This window comes from Petaurus breviceps, unplaced genomic scaffold (genome assembly GCF_028583685.1).
Source record: "Petaurus breviceps papuanus isolate PSGF00001 unplaced genomic scaffold, PetGlider_PUasm1.0 90730, whole genome shotgun sequence".
Classification (NCBI taxonomy): Eukaryota; Metazoa; Chordata; class Mammalia; order Diprotodontia; family Petauridae; genus Petaurus; species Petaurus breviceps.
This window is the reverse complement of record NW_027187324.1, coordinates 7,042,015-7,068,363: the sequence shown is the minus strand read 5'-3', so window position 1 is coordinate 7,068,363 and position 26,349 is coordinate 7,042,015. Positions and strand designations below refer to the sequence as shown.

Below are 26,349 nucleotides of genomic sequence, written 5' to 3'. Positions count from 1 at the left end.
ATTAGTAATTGGCCTGGGTATTTGAAAGTTCTTAAAATTAGGCAATTTTCTGTGTCTCTGGCATATGTCCTTATAATCTTAGCATAATTTGTACTTTGTTTTTAATGAATCTGGAGAATTCCCTGTTACCATACCACTTCAGAGAAGATTACTAAGTCTCCCTTCATACATTAATTTGTAAGACTAATTCTAGTGCCATCTATCCATTCTTTCTTTAAAAAAAATGCAGCTGGTTTGTACAAGGCAGTTTGTTAGGAACTCTGGAAGATTTGTTGTTGTTGTTGCTGTTGTTCAGTTGTGTCCAGCTCTTTGTGAAACCATTTAGGGTTTTCTTGGTAAAGATGTAGGCATGGCTTACCATTTCCTTCCCCATATCATTCTCCAGATGAGGAAACTGAGGCAAAAAGGTGACTTGTCCAGGGTTACACAGTAAGTGTTAGAATCCATGTTTGAACTCAGATCTAGAGTTTTGGCAGTATCCAGACTTGGCACTATCCACTGAGCCACCTAACTATATCAATGGGAGATACAAAGATACACACAAAATAGTTGTTGGCCTCAAGGTACTTGGAATTTATTTGAGATGGAATGGGAGTGGGCACTACACACACACACACACACACACACACACACACATATATAATATGTTCACACATATATTCACAAATATTTCATTTTACAGCTGAAGACAGTTGCCTAAGATCTGAGGTGTCTCTAAATTATATAGCCAGCATTATAGGCCAGGTCCTCTGACTCCAAATTTAGTGCTTTTCTCTTTGCCGCATTGTCTTTATACTTACTATCTTAGTTTCTCTTTTAGATTATGAGAAATAGATATATAGTTTCATATTTTTTACATTTTGTTGAATTATGCTACTTTATGTATACATACTAAGCTAATATCCTGAGCATGGTTTTACCCAGAGTACCTCTTAGCTCCTGTATGCCACTGATCTTCTAATATTATGCCCATTTTTTCTTTAAAATAAAAAAAAAACCTATTACTTCATCTTTATGGAATCTGACTTAAGTTCAGTTAGTTATTACTAGAATGTCAACCTCATGTGATCAGGGATCTTTCTTGCCTTATTCATCTTTGACTGTTTCCTAATGCCTAGTAAAGGGCTTTACGTATAGAAGATATATAATGAATATTTATTTAATTAAATTTATTGTTATGGACATGTATGCCATATGTAATTTCCTAACAATTAGAGTTGTTTAAAAGCCAAAGGAGCTGCCTCAAAATATAATGGGTATCTTTTACTAGGGTCTACTCACGCAGAGCCTGGATGACCATTTGAGTGCAGTTATCATGAGCTTTCCTTTCATCTATGTCTTAGACTAGAGGGTTCCTAAAGCCCCTTCCAAATACTTGGCTCTGTGACATGTTTTGTTAGTTATTTTTAAAAAAATCAAATTACTTTTTAAAAGTAAAATTTTCGGAAACGATAATATCCAGACACTTGGTAGCATATCTAGTGAAATGGTCATGCACAAATTTATGAATATACTATTTCTCAATACATAATCTGGGGATGGATCAATATTCCACATTGCCTCAAGCAATATGGCCGTTTTCCACTTTCCTCTTCCTCCCACAACAATATACTATTCTTATCAGGTTTTGGCAGGAACTCTACACTGTTTTCATTAACCTTCCGAAATTGTTGATATCAAAAACAGATCCAAAATGGAGTATTTATACTTGGGGTTAAGTTATCTAAGAAATATCTATTAAAATCTTAAGAGGGTTCTGTAAAGGTTGAAAATGGCACTGGGGGGTTTTTATAGTGGCACTTTATGTAATTCATATCTAATTAGTAATTATAATATGCTCAACTTCATACATGAAAATATTGCTACATTCCTACTGTCAGAAGAGGAAGTACTCTGAGTTGTTTTTCCAGTAGTGTTGATGGATTTATCTGCACTGTCTTGCTGAGTTCTCCTTGTGACCACAGACACAATTTTTTAAGACAGCTATTCAATCTCAGAATTATATAATCCTTTAATAATGAATGAAGCAAAGCCAATCAGCATGTCTAGGGGATTGAAACGAGATGATCTTGGACTTATTAAAACCATGTTTCAAACAATTGAGCTAATCAGTCATAAAGTAGTCTGGAACACATATAGGTAAAATGGACCTACTGTTGGAGGACCTCTACGTTAAAGAGACATCCTTTGCCACTGCTGCTGACTGTAGCAATCCACCACCACGAGTGAAAGCAATACTCATGTAGTCTGCAAGAATAAAACACTCTATCTTTTATTGCCTAGTTCTTCAAAATAGTTACCAGTTATTTTAAATAATATTTCTATATCATTTACATGGTTGCAAAAGTAAACCTTTTATCTTTGCCACCTTTTCACATAGTCATTGTTCACAGATGCTCGCTGAATTCTAATTCAACTCATTACTACAGAGGATACATAAAGAAAGTGGGATCCTTGTATATAAAATGATACACATGTATATACACACATATACATATATGCATGTGTATACACACATACTTATATGAATATGTGTGTACATGTATGCACATATATATGTATATATATTTATATATATGGAGAGAGAGTCCAGAAAGAAAAAAAGAGGCCTTAGAGATATAGAAAAGATAAATCCAAACTACTTCACTGACATGAAACACTATCTAATACAGTCTAATTCAAAAGAGTGATCTATAGGGGACTAAATCAAAGAAGGCTTCTTAAAAAAAAAAGGATGAGAATTTAGAGTTGTGTTCTGGAGGATTATGAAGAGATAGGAAAAAAAATACAAAAGCTAATTTTGTGAATGAAGTTGGCTTTTCTTAACATCTTGACTGGGAAAACCCATAATTCAGTTCTTAGCCCAAGCCTTTCCACCACCCATGAAGTTCATTGTTATTCAACAAGATAGGTCAGAAAAACACAAGGACAGCCTCAAGTACAAATTGAAGCAATTAGCAATTAACTGCTCCACATTCCCCTAACACACCTTGTGCTTTCCTGCCTCAGTACCTTTATTCATGCTGTTCCTTCACCTTTAGTGCCCTACCCCAGTCCCATCTCCATCTGTCAAAATCAAACATATCATTCAAGGCCTATTGCATAATTTTCCTTCTCCTTTAAGCTTTTTTCCCTGATTATCCCAGCTGGAAGTCCCTACTCCTCTCCCCTGAAAAAGAGTAAGCTCCATTAGAGCACTTATATACTTTTTATTATAGTTATTTGTAAATGCATATATATGCATATACACATGTGAATATATGTGCATATATATAATATATTTAATTTCCTAAATTAGATTTTTGGTTTCACAAGGGTAAAGGCATGGACTTTAGAATTTAAGGGGATTATAGAGATCATTTAATCCAATTACTTCATTCTACAGTCAGGGATATTGAGATTTAAAGTAATGAAAGGACTTTTCCAGATTCACATTGGTAGAAAGTAGAACTGAAATTTGAAGACAATTCAGCTCAGAAATATTTGTTTGGTAGTCACCTATAATGTGCAGATCAAATTTATGACATTAATTCAAGGATGGGGTAACATAGTAGAAATTACTTTATTAGCTATAGTCAGAGGTACTCAAATACCAAACTCAAATACAACAACTAGAGGTAGAAACCAAACAGTCTACACATGTATAGCCAGTAGAGTATGTATGAACAACTGGGAAACCATTTCTTCAAATGAATTGTACTTAGGAGTCAGGCAAAGAGTATGCTTTAAGTTGCTTTTTATTTTTATTTATTAATTATTTTTGATATAGTAGGAATCTATTTGTAGTAACAATTTTTCCCAATAGTCATGACAAAAGTGGTGCTTGCCCTCTAAATTATAGGGTAATAGAAGACTTTAAGCTAGAAGGGACCTTGAAATAATCAATTTATACTCCTGATTTTATAGATGAGACAGTGAGTCATGAAGAGATGAATTAACTTGTATAAGGGCATATAAATAATAAATAGAAAAGATTGGATTTGAACTCAGGTTCAAGTAAGTGATTCTTGATTCATTACTCTTTACTATGCTGAGATTCTACTTAAGGGACATTTTATATTCATTAATTTTTTTCCCCATTTGATGCAAACTCTATGGAAGCTATATCTTTGGCCTCATTAGCAACAAACCTAATTTACCTTACTGAGTTGCTAATGGTATCTTTGAACATGTCAGCTCATGGGAACAGAAGACAGAATAGAAAAAAAATGATCAGATCATAATAAAAAGCAGCCTAAGTGCAAAAATTCTGAGTAAGGAACTTCATCCTGAAACAGTATGTATTCAGGGGTGTTCTTTGAACCTCAAAGCATGTTTCCCCTTCTCCCTTTCCCTTTATGGTATAAATAACTTATATCAAAATTAACTCTATTATCTGACATTGGTCTTCTGGAGGTCTTTAAGGAAAGAGTTTTTAATATAAAATATTAACTGTAATTAGATTCATTCAAATCATAATATATTTGTCAGATAACAAATTAAATATAATTTTGAATCTTTGCTTGTTGGAGAAAGATCTGGCTTAGTTATAATCCTTTCATTACTAAATAGACCTTGAATCCTTGTGGGAGTATCCATCCATTTTCATGATGGTTTCTAAATGCTGAAGTTTATTTAAAGATCTCTTGATAGCTTCTGATCATTTCTCATAGGCAAAACGATGGAGCAAGGTGAAGGAACCTATGGTATTCTAATAGATCAACCTAAAAAAATGGAGATAACCTATAACTAACTGATAGGTTTAAAGCACCTAATTTAGATTGAATCTATTCTCACCATCCTGCTTTCATAAAGCTAGAAAACAAGCTGTCTGTTAAAAAAAAAACACAACAAAATCTATAAGATAAAAAGCTTGGCAAAGAAGTTGTAATAGATTTAGAATAAAAGGGACCTAGCAAGTCATCCAGTCAAAACATTCATTTTCCAAATGAGTAAATTGAGGCCCAGTGACATAATGTAACTTGTTGAGACACATAGTTTTAGAGCTAGAATTTGAACCTTCACCACTTTTTTTCTTGAGATTTATGTCTCTTTGTACTAGTTCAGAGTGAGTGTTGCTATGATCATATGTACATTTATATATCATGTGTACTCTTCTTCAGGTTTAGGATGGACTACATGACCTTGGAGATACTTTCTAGCTCTGAGATTCTGCGTCACCTTTGTCTAATTAAGCTTATGTACCTTACATAGAGAATTTTTATTGATGGCCTCTTTGGTAGCTATGAGAGTTACATACTTTCAATTAAAAAAATCTGATAATAGATATTTTTGCACTTGGATCATTCATTCAACTCATTCATCTCTCTCTTTGTCTCCATCTTTCCCTTTCTTTGTCTGTTTTCTCCTCTTATATGCAAAGCACTATGCTAGGTATTGGTCATGGTGATGCTGCTGGTAGTGAAAGAAAAGAGGATTGAAACAATGATTTTGGATGGTTTTAAGTATAGTGTTAATAAAGTTAAGACTGTGAATTCCATAGATATTCTTGCCATCAAGTACTGAAAATCGAGTAGGGCAGATAATAAATGTGGTTGGATTGGTTGACTTCTGAGATCCTGTTCAAGCTGTAAAATCTTATGATACCAAAATTTATGATGTGACAAGTATAATGCAGAATAGAATATGCTACAAGTGTAATCCTATAGGTCACTGTTAGATTTGTGTCTGATGGGAAAAAATGAAAAGGTTCACATAATCCAAGTTCATAGTCATTTTGTTCTTGGAAGTATCATTATGAAACATATGAATGGTTTATGATAATGGCTCTAGTTAAAGAGTGGCCTTGGGAGAGGAAGGATTGTTACCCTAGCCCTCCACTAGGAAAGGTCACTTTCTTCTACATTTCTCCCAGAGCTGTCCTGAGTTGCAAAATAATAGGACACAAGGAAATGCAAGGCAGTGTCAACCACAAGTATTTATGAAAAATAATGGTAGATGGACCAGAATCTGTAACAGAATAAAATGACCTGATTAGTCATTGGTTTCCATTGAACCTATCTGAAGTAACAAAGGGGTGGGAGGGGAGGTAAAGACTGATGGTTCCACTATTCAATTATTTTAGCACTTGTAATGTAATGCCAAGCAAAGGCAACTTCCCAAGATTCAAAATACCAGCATAGGTGCTCTCCATTTTATTCAGTGACAAATTAAGAACAGAGAAGATCAAAATATGACATCATTCAAAATATAGAATTTACTAAGTGTGATTAAATAATCTCCAAGTGCTACCCCACCCCAGGATCTTACATTCATTCAATCAATTACAAAGTCCCTGTTCTAAATACTACTCCACCCCTAGGCTGTACCTTCATTTAGTCCATCACAAAGCCCCTCTTCTCAAATGGAGATTAGTTTCCAATCCTAAGTAAAGTACATTCATTTGTTCAATCATAGAACACAAAAAGGTCAAAAGTTCCCCACCCCTGGATCACAATTGAACCTACCCCAGAGTTACAACAAGTTTAAGCACAGCACTTAATACCCAAATGGAGGTCTTTTCTTCATCTTGACACAAGGCAAGTTCTCAGCAATCTTTGTTCCTGGGGAGACAAAGCTTAGCTAGGCCACAAGATACATTGCCAGTCTCTTCATTAATTCATTCTCTGTCTGCAGAACAGTCCTAGGACCCCTGAAAACATTAGCAAAACCCTCTCCCAGGATTTCTGTAAACATACAACAAGAAAATCCTTCAGGGCTTTGGAACCAACAGCAAGGTTCCAAGAATTCTGCAACAACAGCACTGTCCTTCACCAGTGGACAGTATTCACTCTCTGTCTGCAGGACAGTCTCAGTAGCTCTGAACCAACAGAAAGGTTCCCAGACCCCTGCAAAAACAGCACTGTCCTTCACCAGTGGACAGTATTCACTCTCTGTCTGCAGGACAGTCCCAGGAGCTCTTAACCAACAGCCAGGTTCCAGGACTTCTTCAACAACAGGACTTCTTCAACAACAGGACTATCTTTCAGCAGTGGACAAATCTGGCAAAACAACATCAAAACAGACAGACAAAGTACCAGCAAAACAGCCATGTCTCCTCAGTCCTTGGCAGCTCCGGGGGCAGCTCTCAAAGTCCTGGGCAATTCAAAGTGGCCCTCAGCAATCCTCTCAGTCTCTCTCTGCCTCCAAAGGTGCTGCTTCCTAAAAGTTCTTCTCCCTCTCTCTTGTGTCTCTCCAAACGAAGTCACCAGGTCCTCCCAGTTCAGGACTCTCTTTTTCATATCAACAAGTCCATCCCACAGGTGGGATTAACAAGCTCTGGGTTTTAACACAATCAATTTGAAAACCAAGCCAATACAGGGGGATCTTTTTATTCCATTACTATCACAGCACTCCAGGTACCTGAATGAATTTAATCTACTCCTATTTCTCTTCCTTCTCCCTTTATTCTTCTACCTCCTTCTTCTTCTACTCCTATGCTTAACACAATCAAACACCTACCACTTATGCTTTCACTTGAAGGCATTGGTTTGAGGAAAGGAATTGTAGATGTCCTTACCACCATCCGCTGTTGTCACTCTGCTTCCCCACCTGTCTGGGGAGACCACTTTACTCCCTTTTTTTTTTCTCCCAAGATCCTCCCAAATTCCTATTGTAGGTTGGAAAAAAACCCAACTTTCCAGTCCTGATATTGTATTAGCTTCCTCTGTTACTTGACTGGGAAGAAATACAACTTTCAGGGTCTTTTTTGACTAACCCAACCCAGCTTTGCCAGAAGTCTGTTTTACAACCATAATTAGAACACAAATTCCTACTCAAAGTCTGTAAGAAGAAAATATCCTTCTTTACTTGGCACTTTAGTTAATGCTTCATTGAGGAGGCAGCTTTTAAGCTAGGTTTTGAAGGATGAGTAGAATTTCACCAAACACATATAGAAGAAGGGTGATTCGAGCATATGGACAACATAAGCAGAAGACTGAACAGAGGGCAGCACTGAGTGGACTTCTGTAAGAGAGTAAAACATTTTGGTGAGAGAGTAACAGTGTGAAATAAGGCAAAAAAAAAAAACCAAGAGTTTGTGCAGATTTCTAAATGCTAGAAAGAATTAGACTTTCTTCAAGGATTGGGAGAGTATCACAGAAATGTTTTGAGCAGATGGGTAGTACAAATAGATTTTTTTTTAAATTAGGATGATTAGCCTAACTATAGAGTAAATGACCAAATGGAGGGGAAAGAGTATGTGGATAGAAGAGGAGACTATGAAAAAATATAGTTTAGAGGATTTGATGAGGGCCTGTATGAGTGCAGTGGAAATAGAAATAGAGAATAAATGTGACAGGACTTGCTATTATACAAGATTTGGGGAATAAGGAAGATAGGAGAATAAATTATAATACCAAGAATGGCTGAACAGTTGAAGGACATTGGGAAGGCAGAAGAGCATCTCTCATGTCAAAAATTAAAAAAAAAGACCACCACCACACATTTTGTTTGATTCATGGAAATCATATATTTTGGGCTTAAAATTAATCAGTAATTTTCATTAGTCTATAATTCATATTTCTTAACTGAATAGGAACTAATACCCCCCATCAGGGAAATTCATTAATTATGGCCCTATTTATAGTTCTTTCATTAATAATAATCTTTTGTTATTTTAATGCCTTCAGTAGAAGTATTAGTACGTGAAAACATTATTGTAGGATTCCTAATAGTTATGAAATTCACATCTCTATGTAAAAAGGAATCATTTAAATATTATATGCACATGCTTACCAGCACTAAAGACTAATGAAGATAGAGGAACTTGACGCTAAGGAATGTTTACTACTGACTCTACCTCTATGTTAAGAAGTCCTTATTAAATTGATTGGCAAATTGGTCTTCACTACTGTAGACTGTGCTTGGTCTTAATTATAATTGAGACATATAAGTTATGTAATACATGTAAGACTATAGACTGTGCTTGGTTTTTTATTGAGACATACAAGGTATGTCATTCATGTAAACAAATCTGAAAAAGAAGGTTTTATTGGGTGCCTACTATGTGTATAGGGTGAGGTTAAATATTGTAAGGTATATAGAAAAAAAAGTGAAGGTTTTTACTCTCAAAGAACTTACAGTTTACTTGAGGAGACAAGATCAACTATAGAAAATTAACAGAACGAAGTAGAAGATAATAATTACCTCAGCCTGTGGTAATGACTCCAAGTGTACCGAGTCAGAGAAAGGAGAGATTAGTGTGCACTGGAGTAGTCTAGGATTCTTTCATGAAAGACATTTCCAGTAGAGTAATGGTGGTGGTTGTAATTTTGACTCACAATTATATTACCTTAATCATTTTCTTTCTAACAACCCTGTGAGATAGGAACCTTAACAACTGGGCTTAGAGACAGAGAGTAATGATAATGATAATAATAATATAATTATAATAATTATATACTATATGGTTATATATTATATTTCTCATCATATCATATATTATGTAATTATATATGAATATAATAATGACAACTTTTATTTCATCATTATTATGGCTTTTATATGGCACTTTAAGCTTTGCAAAGCACTATATATATATACTCATTTGATGTTCAAAACAACTCATTGGGGTAGGATATATTATTGTTCCCATTTTCTAGATGAGGCAAATGACCTGATTTAGGTTAAATGACTTGCCTGTCAGGTTACACAGCTGGTAAGTGTCTATGACAAGATTTGAACTCCAGGCATTCTTTTTCAATCCAAGTCCAGATTCCTATCAATAGTTATTATCAGTCTGATATTAGGTGAGTCACTTCAGTTTTCTTGGTTTTAGCTTCCTTTTCAGTAAAATAAATCTGATTAACTAGATAATTTCTATACTGCCCTACAGTTCTAAATATGTGAACCTTTGGGGGGGGGGGGATAGGGAATCCCCTATTGGAGGTGATAATAATGATAATAAATAGCACTTGTTATTAAGATAGAGGTTTAAGACATGTACGTGCTTTGCATACATGATCTAATTTGACCTGCCCTTGAAAACTAGATGAAGAATTTACCTTTTATGTCACAGGAAACAAGTGGCCATTACAGGTTTTGGAGCAGGAGAATTACATGATGGAAACAGGGCTTTAAGAAAATAATCTGGCAATAGTATTCAGAATTGGTCAGAGCAGGGAGAGGCAAATAATTTCATTTGATTAAAAAATAGGAGAAAATAGGTATTCAACATAATCCTAAACTAAAATCATGATATGTTTTAAATGAGTAGAAACAATTTTTTACATGTGGTTTTGAGGTAGGAACAGTAGGAAAAGAAGGTCGGTAAATATTGGTTCCTTCCATTGCTAAGAAGAGAAGCCTTTAACTTGGTTCTTAACCACATCAAACTGTTTCTTGGGAGATTCTATAAAAATATTTCCAGACCTTTAGAAAGAGGTCTGGTTGCAGGCAGAAGCTTCTGGAGGACTTGGAGCAAGAAGAGAAAAAAAAATGTACAATTTATTTTGTACTCACTTACCTTGGGGGTAAGAAAGAGGGGGACACACACATACACATATTGAAGGACTAAAATAGAGGAGAAAATAAATCCTAATATTAATATTAATTTTATATCGCTACTTCTTGTTAAAAGTGAACTCACATATTGTCTAGACTAAGATTATGCACAAATTAGGGGAGCCTAAATGATGACTAGGACAGTATCTTGCATATTGTTGGTATTTAATAAACTTCGTTGAATTGAAATAAGACAGACTTCAATGCTAGTTAAATATAATGCATGGGATGGCATTGCTAATCTCAATGAGTTTAGTTACAGTTTACATAAATAGGAAAAATTTAGGAGCCTAATTGGATTTAAAATTTTAGAAAGGGAATATCTATCCTTTTCAAAATAATTTCAATTCAATTCAACAAGCATTTATCAAGCTCATTAAAAAAAGACAGACATTTGTATTTGCTAGTCAACATGGGTTCACATTATGGATTCTAAAAGACCATCCTTAAATTAAGCTAATAGGGTAGCTCTCTTGAAAATGGATATTTTGACATTTAGTAAGCTACATATCTCCATGTCAGTAAACTCTTTACTGAGGATCAAGTGGGCTCTTGAAGAAGAAAGGGATCTAATTTAAAACTATGGAAGTAATGTATTATTTATTCTTGAAAAATCCTTGCTATTTTTTTTGAGACTGGGTCTTCCTCTCTCACCCAGAATATAAGTACAATGGCCATTCACCAGTCCAATCCCACTGCACATCTCCTGACCTGCTCCATGTCTGACCTGATCTGCTCCATAGACAGTCTAAGTGGTGACTACCACTCCCAGGTATTCACCTTACTGCTATGGTGTAGCTACCTGATCAACTTTACCCTTAATATAATTTAGAAGTGCCACATTCAAGCAACAAGGACTACAGGTCTACACCACTACTCTTGGCAGATCATTAGTTTATGATACCAGTTGTTTCACACAATTGATTTGGTATAATTGATTGTACCTATTCAGAAAAAAAAAATCAAATCAAGAAGCTGTCTTTAAAAAATCTTTTGGTATCTAAAGATATCAAATAGAATGATTTTTCTGTTTACCAGTCTCAGTCACTTAAAGTAGATCTGACATCAGTTTTGAAGGCAAAATCAATGTTATGACACCTGGCCAAATCAGTCAGTATTGGGGCACAAAATTCCAAATCTTATCCTAATTTTTTTTTAAAAAGAGAGCATTAGTCTCAAGTAATTATCAATATTTGGTTTTCTTCTGTCCAAATGATCAAAGCATTTAAAGTTAGTAGACCTCTGTCTTCCAAATACAAAATTCTCCTGCATTTTTCATTAGTAGCGTTGCCTAATAGGCATTATTTTAAAAAGTAAAATATTGTTGGCAAGTACATATTTGTGATGTTAATTTGAACTTTGTTTTTTGCCTGTACCTTGGATAATGCTAATACCAGCCTTCTGAGAGTAGACATAGCTAAACATGTGAAATTTGCTCTGGCAGGCAGGTGGAATAAATGACTTAATAGATTTGCTCAATTGCTTGTCCCTGGAGCACAATTCTCATCTGACCTATGTTACATAGGATGAGCATCTGACCCATGTGGTTCAGTAATGCTAAGAGATGAAGGCATCTTGACAATATCTAAGATAAATCATACTGCTGTGAAGAATGGGAACATGTTTATTAATAGTCTACTGGTGTCTAATTAATATATTTAATAGATCATTATGGAGGAGGTTCGAGGTTTTTATTTTTCCACTTATTATACACCACCAGCTTAGAGAATAAGAACACCATTTTAAGGGGTCAGGTGACCAAATTTTTAATGTATTCCTGACATTCTTATTATTAGGCAATGAGTGATTTAGGATGTCCTTGATTGGCTTATATTCTCCATAAAATATATTAAGAACACTTACAAATAGGACATTAAAAATTAGAGGAAATTACGGTAAAACAGGATTGACAAATTGATGTAGTTGTATACATAGACCACTATTCAAAATCACAATTATAAATACATATATATTTATAATATAAATGGATATATAAAATAACAAAATAACCCAGAAACATTCATAATATGCAGGTGTTAGAGGAAAGCAGTTGAAAATAGTATTTTCTAATGTCTGAGGGCATTGATACTAGTACTTCAGATTTGTTTTAACTGGGGAAAAACCCTATCAACTAACCATTTTATTTATTTTTTATTTTCACCTATCTTATAGTAAATAATTGGCCTTTTTCTCCTAACAAATGACTGATTATATATTTGGCAGGTTAAAAAAAAAAAACTTCTACATCATGTAGGCACAGCTCTGATAGTCTCAGGAGGTCCTATCCATTTCTATGAATTGATGATTATGTGTAATGTTATTATGGTTTAATTTGGAAAACATCAAAGGATATGTCACATTTTATTTATTTCATGTGGTGTTAGAATATGAATGCTGGATTTTAAGTCAGAGGACAGGAGTTTTCATTCTGTCTATGCCTAGAACTAATATTGTAACCTTGAATATACCTCTAAGCCTTTCTGGCCCAAAATTTCTTCAACTTTAAAAACGAGGGTTTTGGACTAGGTGACCTCTAAGTTCCCTTTTAGCTGCAAACATGACAGTATACAAGAATATCATTGCATTTTTTCACTTAGTATACTTCCCCCCCCCCCCCCCCCGGATATTTTAGTGTTAAAATAGAGACAGGGGACAGGATTAAAGGAGCACATTGTTCTTGTTCTGTATTCCTCTAGTTAGAAATGCGGGGCGGCCAGGTAGCACAGCGAGTAAGAGCACCGGCTCCAGTGTCAGAACGACCTGGAGATCGAGTCCCGGGCTCAGACACTTAGCACCCACCCAGAAACACCTGGCCGTGTAACCTTGATAGGGGCGGTCAGGTGGCTCAGCGAGTAAGAGCACCGGCTCCAGTGTTGGGACGACCTGGAGATCGAATCCAGGGCTCAGACACTCAGCACCACACCCAGAAATAACTGGCCGTGTAACCTTGAGCAGCAAGTTACTTAACCCTGATTGCTTAAAAAAAAAAAAAAAATGAACCGAAAGGCATCAACCAATATAGTCAGAAGAACAATGTATCCCTTAAGTTAAAAAAGTGATTAGAACAGTTGAAGAGATATTGAAATGCCTTTAAACACTTTTCCTTTTACTGCGAGCAACCTTAAGAATTTATGATCTAACCTACCTCTTCATTTTCCTCTTTGCACCTACTCTTAGAAAACACAGGGCTTGCTTCTCCCAGCTAGTCTTACTTGATAAAACTTGAAGAATATGTAATTTCTAAGTGGGGCTAGCAACTTCTGGATGATAATACCAGCTTCTATATAATGTCCTAGTTTGCCTAAGAGGTTGGCTGTGGCTGAAAATCCTTCACCCTGTAGCCACACTATACATGAAATTCTCTAACTTTTAGGTAGATTGATCTGTAGGCAACAGACCCAGAGTCCATCACTAACTGGTATTTAAAATGCTTCCAGTTTGTAGGATTTGCTAGAAATGTGTTCTAAGGGGATAGTTGCTTCTTAACTACACTCAAGTGCTGGAGTTAAGCTAACTTACTTGTACAACGATCAGTTCTTCAGAGGATATAGTAATACAAAAGAAAAAGGGGAAACATCTCATATTATATATTTCCTCCGTAAAATTTGGGAGGAAGATTTAAGCCTAGGTATCATATAACCATACAACTGTAGAGATGGAAGGAGACTTAGAGCTATGTTAATATATTATACAGTTGAGGAAACTGGGGCCTAGAAAGGCCAAAAGATTTTTTCCCCTAGGCTAAATATGATATTGGACAGCTAGGTGGCACAGTGAATAGACCACCAACTATGGAGTCAGGAGGACCTGAGTTCAAATCAGCCTCAGACACTTACTAGCTGTTTGACCCAGTTCCTCATTTGTAAAACGAGCTGAAGAAGGAAATGACAAACCACTCTAATAGCTTTGCCAAAAACAAAACAAAACAAAACAAAACAAAATGTGGTTATGGAGAGGTGGACATGACTGAAATAACTCAAGAACATCAACAAAATATGGGATTAGGGTCTAAATGTTTAGATTCTGCATTCACAAAGCATGGTGTGTGTGTGTGTGGGGGGCGGTGGGAGAGAAGTTGATCTCCAAGCCAGAAAGAAAAAAATTTAAAGTTTAAACCCTACCTTTGACACACAGTAGTAAAGACCCTTAACCTCTCAGTGCTCTAGACAACTCATTAAGGTCATAATTTGCAATGAGAGAGGGAATTTCCTTATATAAGAATTCTCTGTATGAATGAGGCAAACCACACCAGGTGTTTCCCTCAATATTCAATGACATCCCGGGAATACTCTTTAGTACTAACCTTATTTCTGCCTTGACTTGACCTGTAAGTTAGGTCTTCCTTTTCTTGGCTCGCCGAAAAGCCTGCGGTCTGTAACTCTTCACATCCCTTCTTACAAGCTTAACAAGCCCCTTCTACATTTTGCTTATTTTTTCCTGCCCCAATTCTGTAGATAGGGAATAAAGTTTAAGGCATCATGAAAAAAGTAGAGAGATTAAAGTGAAGTTGAAGAATATTAAGAAGCATAGTAAACCTTATTTTCTTCCCTATATTAAAAAAAATGTTTTTTTAGGGGGCAGTTAGGTGGTGCAGTGAATAGAGAGAGCACTGGCCCTGGAGTCTGAAGGACCTGAGTTCAAATACGGCCTCAGACACTTAACACTTACTAGCTGTGTGACCTTAAGCAAATCACTTAACTCCAATTACCCTGCCTTCCCCCCTCCAAAAAGCAAATAATAATAATAATAATAAAAATAGATTTTAAGGTAAAAAGACTCTTATTAATTCCTATCATTTGCAACTGTTGTCTTTGATGCAGATTTTAGAGAACACTTCTTTTTAAAGAAATTCCAATCAACAAACATTTATTCTCAATTGCTCCCACCAATATCAGTCAATTTAAAATACATATATACATATATAGAAAATATATAGAATATATAGAAAAGCCTTGTATCATATGTGCATAGTCAAATAAAACAAATTCCCACATTTTCTTGGTCAAAAAAGTGTCTCATTCTTCATTCTGATTCCATCATTTCTCTGTCAGGAATTTGGCACTCTGGAATTATGGCTGGCATTGCCTTGATCAAAATTCTTAAGTCATTCTAAGTAATTTGTCATTACAATGTTTTTATTGTATGAATTGTTCTGGTTCTGCTCACATCACTCTGAACTTTTCTGTATATGAAAATGCTAAAAAAAGAATGTAGTGATACATTTTGATTGCCTATCCCTGGGCAAGTTACTTAAATTCTCCTTGCTCCTGGTAATTATCTGAGACTTTTAAGTAGTAAAGGAGTTGCTGTTCAGCATTGGTAGAAGAATTTCCACACATTTCCCTAAAATCATGAAAATCACAGGTCCAGTTAATGGTCCTGGTGGGTAGGGGTGGAAGAAGGGAGGATAAAATAGGGGAGTTTCCGGAATACAATTAAAAAAAACCAATCTATTGGGGGAAATCCTAGAGAGAAGGGCTGGGGGGCAGGGTACAGATAACAAGAACTTAGAACTCAATGTAGAATATCACTGAGTGTCGTAAGTGTACAACTGAATACTTTCTTTGGGGGGTGGGATGGAGGGCAGGGGAGGGGAGAGTGTCTCTTCCTTTAATAAAATAATTTAGCATTTTAAAAACTGAATTGTGTCTAGTTTCTAAAGTATAAACAAATATACAAGTCATAAATTGTGCTTCAGTTTGTACTCTCCATATAAGATGACCTTTGCTTTTAGAATCCTTGTGATTTTTTTTAACTTGGCTTTGCTTTTAGGAGAATCCTAGTCCTTGTGGTTGGTTGTGTGAGAATACTATGATTATTTCTGTATTCTGGAATTAGCAATGGATAGCTAAGCCTCTAGAAATTTCTCTACCCCCTAAAATCTGGGGCCTAGGTCACAAATGGTGGACTAGACTCTATTAATAAAAAAATGTATTCTGGGAAGTTTGGATTTAATCCAAAGGATGCACTTGAGGAGCTAGAGGGCCACATGTAGCCTTGAGGCTACATCCTGGTCCAGAGGATGGGAAGAGTAGAAGGTAGATGAAAGTGGGGGAAGATCATTGTGGCAGCAAATATAATTACAATCATTATTCTAATGATTACTATTTAATCAATTATTTTGTTTGATTTTTGAAATAAACTTTCTCCTGAAAAGTTGCTGATTGTAAACACAAAAGTGTAAATGGATGTCTCTGAACCAAGTAAAGCTAGTAATAATCTACTGAGATATTAAGAATTTATTAGTAACTTGAACTTCTCTTTAGTCTTCAACCATTGCCCTCCCAGGATGTTATAGAGACCAAGATTGTCATAACAAGATCAGAACCAGTCTTGTTAAAAGAGAAACATTGCCATACCCTCCCCAAATTCCCCAAACAAAACCCTTTTGTTATTCTCTTTAAAAATAATTTCATAAAAAAGAGAATGGTGATAAAGACTAAGTCCTGGCAACTTGGTAAGGAGAAAACCAGAGGCTATCAGCTATTAAGGTCCGCATAAGAGCTCAATTTAGCTAAAACTTTGATATTTGTTTTTGGTATCCTGCCTGCCTCTACCTTGTATATAATTTTCTCAAAACTTAACATTTCCTCTTTCTTGTTAGATGCTTATCCCTGTCTATTCTAAGGTGGGGGAGTGGGAGGAATTGGGGGTTATCACAACTTGAATTGTTTTAAAATACTACATTTAATTTATTTATTGAAAACCCTCTCATTTTGATTTTTGATAATTATTCTTAACATTTGTTGTCAATGAGAAAGATTCTCTTATAAATGTCTTTAACATTTTAAATTATTTTGAGTTTTACCAATTTTACATCTCTACAGTAGTTGTGAACTATTTACTTACTTAACTGACTACATTTTTCATCTTTTCTTACCAAAAAAAGCCCCAACCAATTCTGCTTTAATATTGACTAAAGAAGCACAGTATCTCACTTTAACATTGGCAGAACTCTTCTCCTCATTTAAAACTAATAGGAATCCCCACATACAGAAATAAAGTTTTCATTAATTTGGGCGCTGGGATGATCTAAATAACCTTTATGAAATATTTATTAATATCTCACCTTTTTAAAAAAATCTTTAATTTCACATCCCTCTATTTACACAGGTGGACAGATTTTACCCCAAATAAATTCCAAATTTCTTGATGTCTAATTAGCATCCCTTCATTATCAGGCCCCTACCTATCTTTTTTTATTTATCTCCCACTATACCTCTTCACACATCATTTGACAAAGCCATGGTAGACTCATTCTGTTCCCCCCAAAACAGATGCTTTCTCCCCTTTTTGTTTTTGCTCACTTTATTCTTTTGCTTCTGAAAATGTCCCCTTCTCCATCTCTGGTATCCCCTACAGAAACATACTCAGGCACACTTGAGCCTATCTAAATACCAAAAGTTCTTTAAGGTTTTATCTCAAATAACAAAACTTGTATTGTCTTCCTTAGCCTTACCTCACAGCCCAAAATTATCTCTCTTGCCTTAGAACTGTCACAGAATTTTATTTGTACCACTCTGATTACAAGATCACTTTTTTCTTATAATTATTTGAACCTATACTTAATGTCTTCTTGCTTGACTATAATCTACTTGAGAGCAGATACCAGTCTCATTCATTTTTGTTTCCTGCACCCTAAATAGCCATACCTAGTACTTAGTAGGCACACAACAAATATCTCTTAAACAAATGAATATGTTCTGAGTAAATCAGGAGGGATAAGTGCTTACAACTTCAATAGAGGGAGACTAACCACATTTATAAAAGTCTTTGGTAGTGTTCGAGAGTCAGACTTTGGCAGAAAGTGGAAGAAAGACATTTCAGATGTGAATGGAATGTCTCAGAATCAGAATGATTGTGTGTGTGGGGGGGTGGGTGGGGTGTCACATATCAACAAGAAGGTAGTGCTTATCGTTGAGAAGAATCAGCTCTTAGTGTTATATTAATGATTTCATTCTGGCAAGGGGTAGTTGGTAAAAGTAATCTCTCAGCCTGTGTCTTGTAGAATTTTTCTTAGGTTATTGTGCTGTGAACATGTAAAGGACAAGCAATGCTAAAGCATGAAACTCTCCTTTTTTATCCTCAGAACAGATGTAAGATGCTATTCTGACAGTTTTTCAATGATGTCCTACAAATAATCCTAAGCCCTTTCCAATTTAATACAGTATATTAAAAGTAAGGCGACCTAGTGAGATTTTCACTTAAATAGAATAAGGGTTAAATGATAACTTGACTTATCTTTTAAATGACAAAAAATAAAGAAATTGAAAGACCTTTTCACACATTAGATATGTATTGTCATTTATCATCTAGATATCAGGCTAGCAGTGCGAAGTAATAAAACATATCATCGAAAAATGTGCTATAGGTCTGAATCACTCTTTCATTCCACCTCCCAGCTAACTGTAGTATTAAATCAAACAAGCAGAACATTTCCTTAGGCAGCCATTGCCTTTTAATTTCCTGAAGAACCTTAAAATATCATTCATTACAAGTACTACACATATTTGGTTTTTAAAAGTCTCATAAATCAATAGCAGGCTGACTGTAATAATTATTACAAGTTAGTGCATAATTTTCGTGCTGAAGGCTGCATGCAGAACTTTAGCATATGCAAACGAGGCAATTCAAACTGTGTATAGATATTAATATGAAGAAGCAGGTAACGAGGTGCAGGCTATGAATTATGCATCAAGAGTGGCTGATCTTCAATGAGGAAAATGAATTCAGCATGTAATCTAATTAGTGATGGAAGTCTATTACATCTAACTGCAAAAGCAACCGTCCTTGAAACAAATTTATTTACAGTCCATGTTACCACTTGAAACAACTTTGAAATGATGTGTAAGACAACAGCTTAATTGTAAAAATTTTTTTGTTTGTTTCAGTTCTAGACCTGGAAGGCCTCCTAAGAGGACTCAAAGTGTCACCTCCCCAGAGAATTCTCATATCATGCCACATTCTGTCCCTGGCCTAATGTCTCCTGGAATCATACCACCAACAGGTAAGATCACTTATGCTTTTATGTTTTAAAAATTAAATATTAGGCCACATAACCCCCATTTATATAAGCACATGTGTATGGTATTATATTTACATATGAATATGCAAATTCATGTGGATGTACATAATAATACAGCTGAACCATTACTTTATCCCATTTAGGAAGCTAATTGACTTGGCATGAGATTATCTAGAATGGATTAGAACAGAAATATATATATATATATGTATATATATATATGTATATATATCCCATTTTGAGGGCTCACAAGTTAAACAATTACACATTGAAAGTCATCTTGCTTTTTCTCAGACTATAATATGAAGAATTTACAAAGTCAAGATTGCTCAATGCAATATATTTAGAAGTAAAAAGAAGAGTTTGCTTCAATTCCCTCAACATGAGAAGTGTTAGTTAATGTGCCAGTGTATAAGGAGAAAGTGATTTCTAAGATAACCAAGGTCCACATCGTAGAGAGCTTTTAAAGTGCATTTAATAATGTTTAAATTAGCATATTTGAAACCATTTATTCAGATGATGGATATTGAATTAATACTTCTCAATAAAAACACCCTAAGTACCTAATATTAGATAATTTGAATTCCCATGGAGATTTGCATTACACTCCCAATTTTACAGGTGAGAAATTGATGCATAGAAAAATGAAGTCACTTGTTGAAAGGGACTTGAGAATTTTCTTTGAGGTGTTACATTAATACTCATTTGTCCATTTCTTACCTGTTTCTCAAATTGCTGAATTGTACCGTCTTATGTTTGTGTCCTCATTTAGCGTTGTCTGATTTTACAAAACTCTAAATTCTGAATGTGGAAGGCACACACAGACAGTTTTATGTAAAGATTTATCGCCTTCTTTTAAATAAGCCCTAAGAACATCTATTTGGCAAATAGTGATTTTTTGCAAATCTCTGTAGTTACTAAAACTAAATCCATTTGGTCTTTTTCTATTTTAGATTTAAAAATCCCAATAGAAGGAAGGAATGTGTAGGATTTATTCCAATATGGTTAGTTCAACAGTGGCTGCTCTGGTGTTTTAGAGATATTTTCTTCTCAATTGTCACCATCCCAGTGCCAACTTCAGTGGCCACAAATTACAGAGATGTGTTCAGAGTCCCAGTCAAGAAATAGCATATTACATGATTACCCTTGATTTTACATTTAATGGGTTGTGGATTTGTTCTTATTGGAAAGCAGAGTTCAGTGGTTTTGACCATAGTTATCTACTTCTTAAGAATTATTGTCTGGAGAAAGGGAGGATTCCTTTTTAATGAAATAAAATGACAGAAGTACATATTATCTACTACTTTACCAAGAATCACTAGTTACCATTGGAGTATAAATGTTAAATATATGATAAACCAAGCTGCACTAGCCAAATTCTAGTATCTGATCATACTATTATTCTAGATCAGATGTTTTGAACCTGGGGTCTATGTTTTTATATTAATATGTATATATATATATACATACATACATATAACCATTTTGGGAAAATTGGTTTCCTCTGCAATATTATCCATTTTTATTCATTTAAAACATTATTCTTAGAAGGGATTTTTAGGTTTCACCAGACTGCCAAAGGGGTTTATGACACACAAAAGGTTAAGAAACCCTGCATTAAAAATACTATAAAAGTTTAAAATAAATATTAAAAATTCTACAATAGCTATCAATGTTTTGTTGAAGGTGATGGTGGAAAATATTTCATTAAGGAGTAAGGGATTTTTAGAACCTAATCTGAGTTGGAGGATTAGAGTAAGGTCTCTTTTACCTCCTTTGATAAGTAGGTAATTTCACAATAAATGAATGTCTTTGATAACTTAAATATCCCCTAAAACATTCGTGCTTTGATGCTTAAAAAGATCCCTTAGTTTTATCAGTATGGGTACTCTTACCTTTGCAGATAATAAGTTTAGTAGACAATTTACATTACTTGTGGCTATTAATGATAATGATGATAACAATAACAGTAGTAGTAGTAGTAGTAGTAGTAGTAGTAGTAGTAGTAATAGTAGTAGTGGTAGTAGTAGTAATAGTAGTAGTGGTAGTAGTAGTAGTAGTAGTAGTAGTAGTAGTAGTAGTAGTAGTAGTAATATCTGTTATCTGACCTTGTGGCCTTTTCATATTGAGTCAGTCTGTTCCTCAGATTATAGATACTCTCCATTTTGGGGCCTTTATTCAAAGCCATTTTAGTTTGGGGTCAACCTACCAGCCATTTGTTGGATTGCTATTGTTTTCTAGAAGCCAGGTTTATCTCGATACTTCTATGAGGCCTTGAGGAAAAACTTAATTGGAGATACGGCAGCAAAACACTTAAATTCTAACTTCCATGTAAATCATCTTGGAATACATTAGATACTTTTTATCTTTGGTCAGGACTTTTGATTTTTTTTCTTTGTGAACCCTAAGCTTGGAAAAATAAACTTAGAATCAGGGGATCTGAGTTTTCTTCCTGCCTTTTCCATCATACTACCTATGTGACTTTGGGCAAGTCAATTATCCTTTATGGGCCTCTCATCTGTAAAATGAGTACATTGAAGCAGATGACCTATGAGGTTCTTGATAGTTCTAGATCAGAGGTGAGGAACCTGTGACCTCAAGGCCATATGTGGTCCTCTAGGTCCTCAAATGCAACTCTTTGACTAAATACAAACTTCACAGAACAAATTCCCTTACCAAATAGATTTATTCTGTAAAACATGAATTCAGTCTAAAGGTCACACCCAAGGATCTAAAAGACTACGTGTGACCTCAGGGTTGCAGATTCCCAACCCCGATATTTAGATCTATAATTCTTTCCTTGGAGAAAAATGGATGATTCCCCTATTTTGTACAGTCTTAGACAATTGTCTAAATTGCCTGGGGAAAGTGAGAGGTTAAGTGACCTTCCCATGATCATAAAGTCAGTATGGTTTAGAAGCAGGCCTGGTACTTAGGTCTTCCTGAATCCAGGGACCAACTGTCCAACCTCTGGGTCATTCTGTCTTTTATTATTTACCTACCTATGTGCTTTAATAAATGGAGGATGATGGGTATAATTTAAAATTTCTAGTCATTAGCATGGAGATCCTTTTTTGTGCTTTTAAAATAAATAGCCATGTGTATTGAGTATTCTTTTTTTTTTTTTAAAGCAATTGGGGTTAAGTAACTTGTTCAAGGTTACACGGCCAGGTGTTTCTGGGTGGATGCTAAGTGTCTGAGCCCGAATTCTATCCCCCAGGTCATCCCAACACTGGGGCCGGTGCTCTTACTCGCTGTGCTACCTGGCCGCCCCTGTATTGAGTATTCTTACTCAATATCAAGTTAACTCTCAATTCTGCTGTCTTGCTCCACCTCCTTCCACTTCTTATGGGACAAAAAATTAAATGCCAAATTCAAGAACTTTCTGTTCAAATGGAATTTGATAACATATCAGTGAGTGTCTAATTCAACTGAAAATACCAGAGACAAAAGAGGTGTAAAGTGACTTGTCCATGTTAACATAGATAGTCAGAGTCTGAACCATGTCCTCTGTAAGTTCCATACTTTTTTCTTCATCCTAGGCTGTCTGAGTTAAGCCTTAACGAGTTACACTAAGAAACTGTGGTTACTGTAGTGGCTTTGTGACATCTAATTTAGCAGGATAAAGACGACCATAGACCTTTTTCAATTACTTTGGGGTTTGGGGTATATTCCAGTGGACTGAGGTTGTTGGAAGTCTTGCCACTGTCTAAGTAGAATGTTATCATAATTCAATCCAGATTTTCCCGGGGCATAAGTTACTCTCTTATTGTGGTTAAACTTTCTAGAAGCTGAATGAACTCTTCAAGGCCACTAAGGTACTAATTAGTTACTACTGTAGTGAATTAAATAGCATCGTAGTGTAGTGTACTGTCTGAGAGTGTCCTTAACGCTCCCAAAGGAAGCTAAATCAGTTCCCAGGAAGTGTTGTCTTAGATAGTGGTGGAATTTGACTCACACTTTCCCAGGTGTTTAGAACTTTAAATGGATTTTAGTTTTAGGATTAAAAAGTCCCTTTCCTTCCCACTTATTTTGCCAGGATAAAATTTATTCTTACAACATTTCTTTGATAGGAAGAAGTTGTAGTGTATGATTGGTACTTTAAAAGATAAAGCTTGAATACGTTTTTGTATTGTAGACATCAAGCAAAACATTTTGATGAAGCCTCTGCTGTGATAGTCCTCGATCAGCAAATTCGTGATATTTTTTATATCTGTTGACAAGATGTATAAGTTTTATATGGATTTATGACTGTAGATATGTCAGAATCCTGAAAAGATTGAAGAAATATCTTTAGGAAAGGCCAAACAGAAAGTAGTCCTGTTAAGGATTTAATTCCCATTAAGTAGTCTGTTAAAGTCTAAGTTGTACTTGCACATGTGGCAGCTTTCCAAGTGAGACAGTATGGTTAGGGAGACAGAGTATAGTTCAGTGGTTAAAGTTCAAGGCTTGGATATTGAAATGTTCACATCTGGCATTTGCTAGCAGAAAACCATGGACAAGTCACTTAGTTTCCCTGAGCCTCAGTTTCCCCATTTGAAAAATTACAATTTAATACCTCTAGCATTATCTCACAGTGGTATTGGGGCAATTAAATGAAAATAAAGAATAACAACCACCATATGAATTTCAAACATAATTTTAAGAACATTTAAGCATGTTTTTTTTTCAAAGGTGTCTTACATGCTCTTGGGAAAAATAAAATTTATTAAGTACAGTTGTTTAATAAAATATTCAGGTATTTGGTTGTACAAATTATACCATTTTCTTTTGCCAAGAAGTATTCAATGTAAGTAAAGTTTTTCCTGAAAGTGAAGAAAATCTTCCTAATAACCGCTAATTATTTTTGCTATTTATATTTTTTAATAAATTAGAATGCCATTATTTGGATGTTTTAATTGGAACATTTTTGAGGTAGTTTTTTTTATGGAAAGAATATATGTACGTGTGTGTGCATACGTGCGTGTGCTTCTTAGAAGGGGGCGTGGGCAAATGGTGATAATTCCTAGAATTTATGGTTGTCATTGGGTGCCATAGTAACAAGAAGTTTCAGTTAATGAAAGAAAGGAGAACCTTTGTAGGGCTTCACAAACCAATACCTCCTGCAGTGTTCACTACCTTTATTTGGATTGAGCACTTCTTGTAATAAATCATTTTTATAAATAACTACAGGTCTAAAATAAATTCATCTTAGCAACAGCACTGCAGCTACCCCTATAAAATTTACAGAAAGATGTCTATTTACATGGAAGTAAAAGGGTTCTTCCGGACTTCCAAATGCCACTCTCCCATGTAGGAGTTTAATTTCAAGACAGTATTTAGCCAATCTCCAGATTTTCTGCTTCGGGCAAAAATATAAACTTGTTTTGAAAGTGTCAACCCCACATGCATATTGGGTAAGTAACTCAGTTAACTCCACAATGACATGTAATCTTAAAATAAAAACTAATACGTATCAACTATGTCTTAAAAAAAAAAACTAATTGTGGATGGGTATTTTGTACCTTTGCTTTTTAGAACTTCTCTGTAACCTATTTATTGCCCAATAATTGACATTCACACAGGGTAAAAGTGAGTCTGTACACATGCTTTGGTTACAAAGTAAGTATCTTATAGATTGCAATTTTTCATTGTTGGAAGAAATACTGAACTACAGCAATATTAAACCGCAGCAAATTCCATTAATTCCCTGTTATCTAATAAAGAAGAATTGAAAGGAAATAATCTCCTTTGGATGCACAATTCAGAAAGTCATTATCAGGATTTATCTTTCTCAGTTTACTCTGCTAAACATTACTAACCAGCAACAGTATCCAAAACAAATCTGATAGATATTAACACCTCTCTTTGTACCAGTATTCTTGTAATATTTAAAATACATTGAATATAACTTCTCAGGAGAAAATTCATAGTTTTGAACTGTGCCTTGTCTATTGAGAGTTTTATTATAGCAAAGGCAATGAATTCCATGAGAGTATTTATAAGCAAGGATCATAGATAATACACAACTAAAGAAGCTACAAATGGATTCAAATTTTTCATTAATAAATTAAGCAGAGAAGTCCATACTATACCCTGACATTCTTCCTTCCCATCCTACCTCAGAATTTAAATGTGGTACAAACTACAGCAATATTATATTTTGAAATGATCTAAAAAAGATGTGTTATGTAAAAATAGTGTTGTAAATTTCTATACAAAGCAGTTCATTTAGTCAATCAAGATTTATTATTTTATTATGCATCGTTGCAGTTTTTCTTAGTGAGAGAATACACACACACACACACACAATGTGTTTATGTTTTTCTCTTTAATGTAAGACTAGCCAAAACCCTAGATTTATTGAGCAGTTGCTTAATAGCCATAGTTTAACATCTGCCTTCAACTTATAATTAAAGACAGTGTTTTCAGATTACTATTCTTAAGAGGTAACATAAAAAACAGTGACAGGGTAGAGCCCATTCTTTTGTTTTGTTTTGTTTTGATTACAATTGCTACCTCTATGCACTCATAAATACATTTTTTAGGTTGGACATCTCTACCAAATAATAACCTGCCCATGAGTAAGTGAAATTCAAATAAAACATTAGCCTTTAATATTATATGTATGATAAATGTTTACTTTCTTTCCATTTTCATTGGCTTTTGAATTTACTTGAAAAGCTGTGAAGGCAGATAGTAATAGTGATATACTGTTGGGTTATTATTGAAGTAGAAATGAATGAAAACCATATGGGAAGTATTTTCTTTAACATTTTCATTCTATGAGAGCAATGAAATTATCTATTTGGGCTTTAATTAAATAACTGTATGGGGCTAAACTACAGAAACAGGAAGAATTG

General features: G+C 34.8%; 1 protein-coding gene across 3 annotated transcripts in view; it reads left to right on the top strand.

The window, feature by feature from the left end:
- The window catches only part of DACH1 (dachshund family transcription factor 1), a 502,642-nt gene that overhangs the window by 186,828 nt on the left and 289,465 nt on the right, over positions 1–26,349 (top strand). For all 3 annotated transcript variants that reach the window (XM_069066774.1, XM_069066775.1, XM_069066776.1), the window contains exon 2: positions 19,374–19,489. In XM_069066774.1, the coding sequence (XP_068922875.1) occupies positions 19,374–19,489 (116 nt within the window). The remainder of the gene's footprint in view (positions 1–19,373; positions 19,490–26,349) is intronic.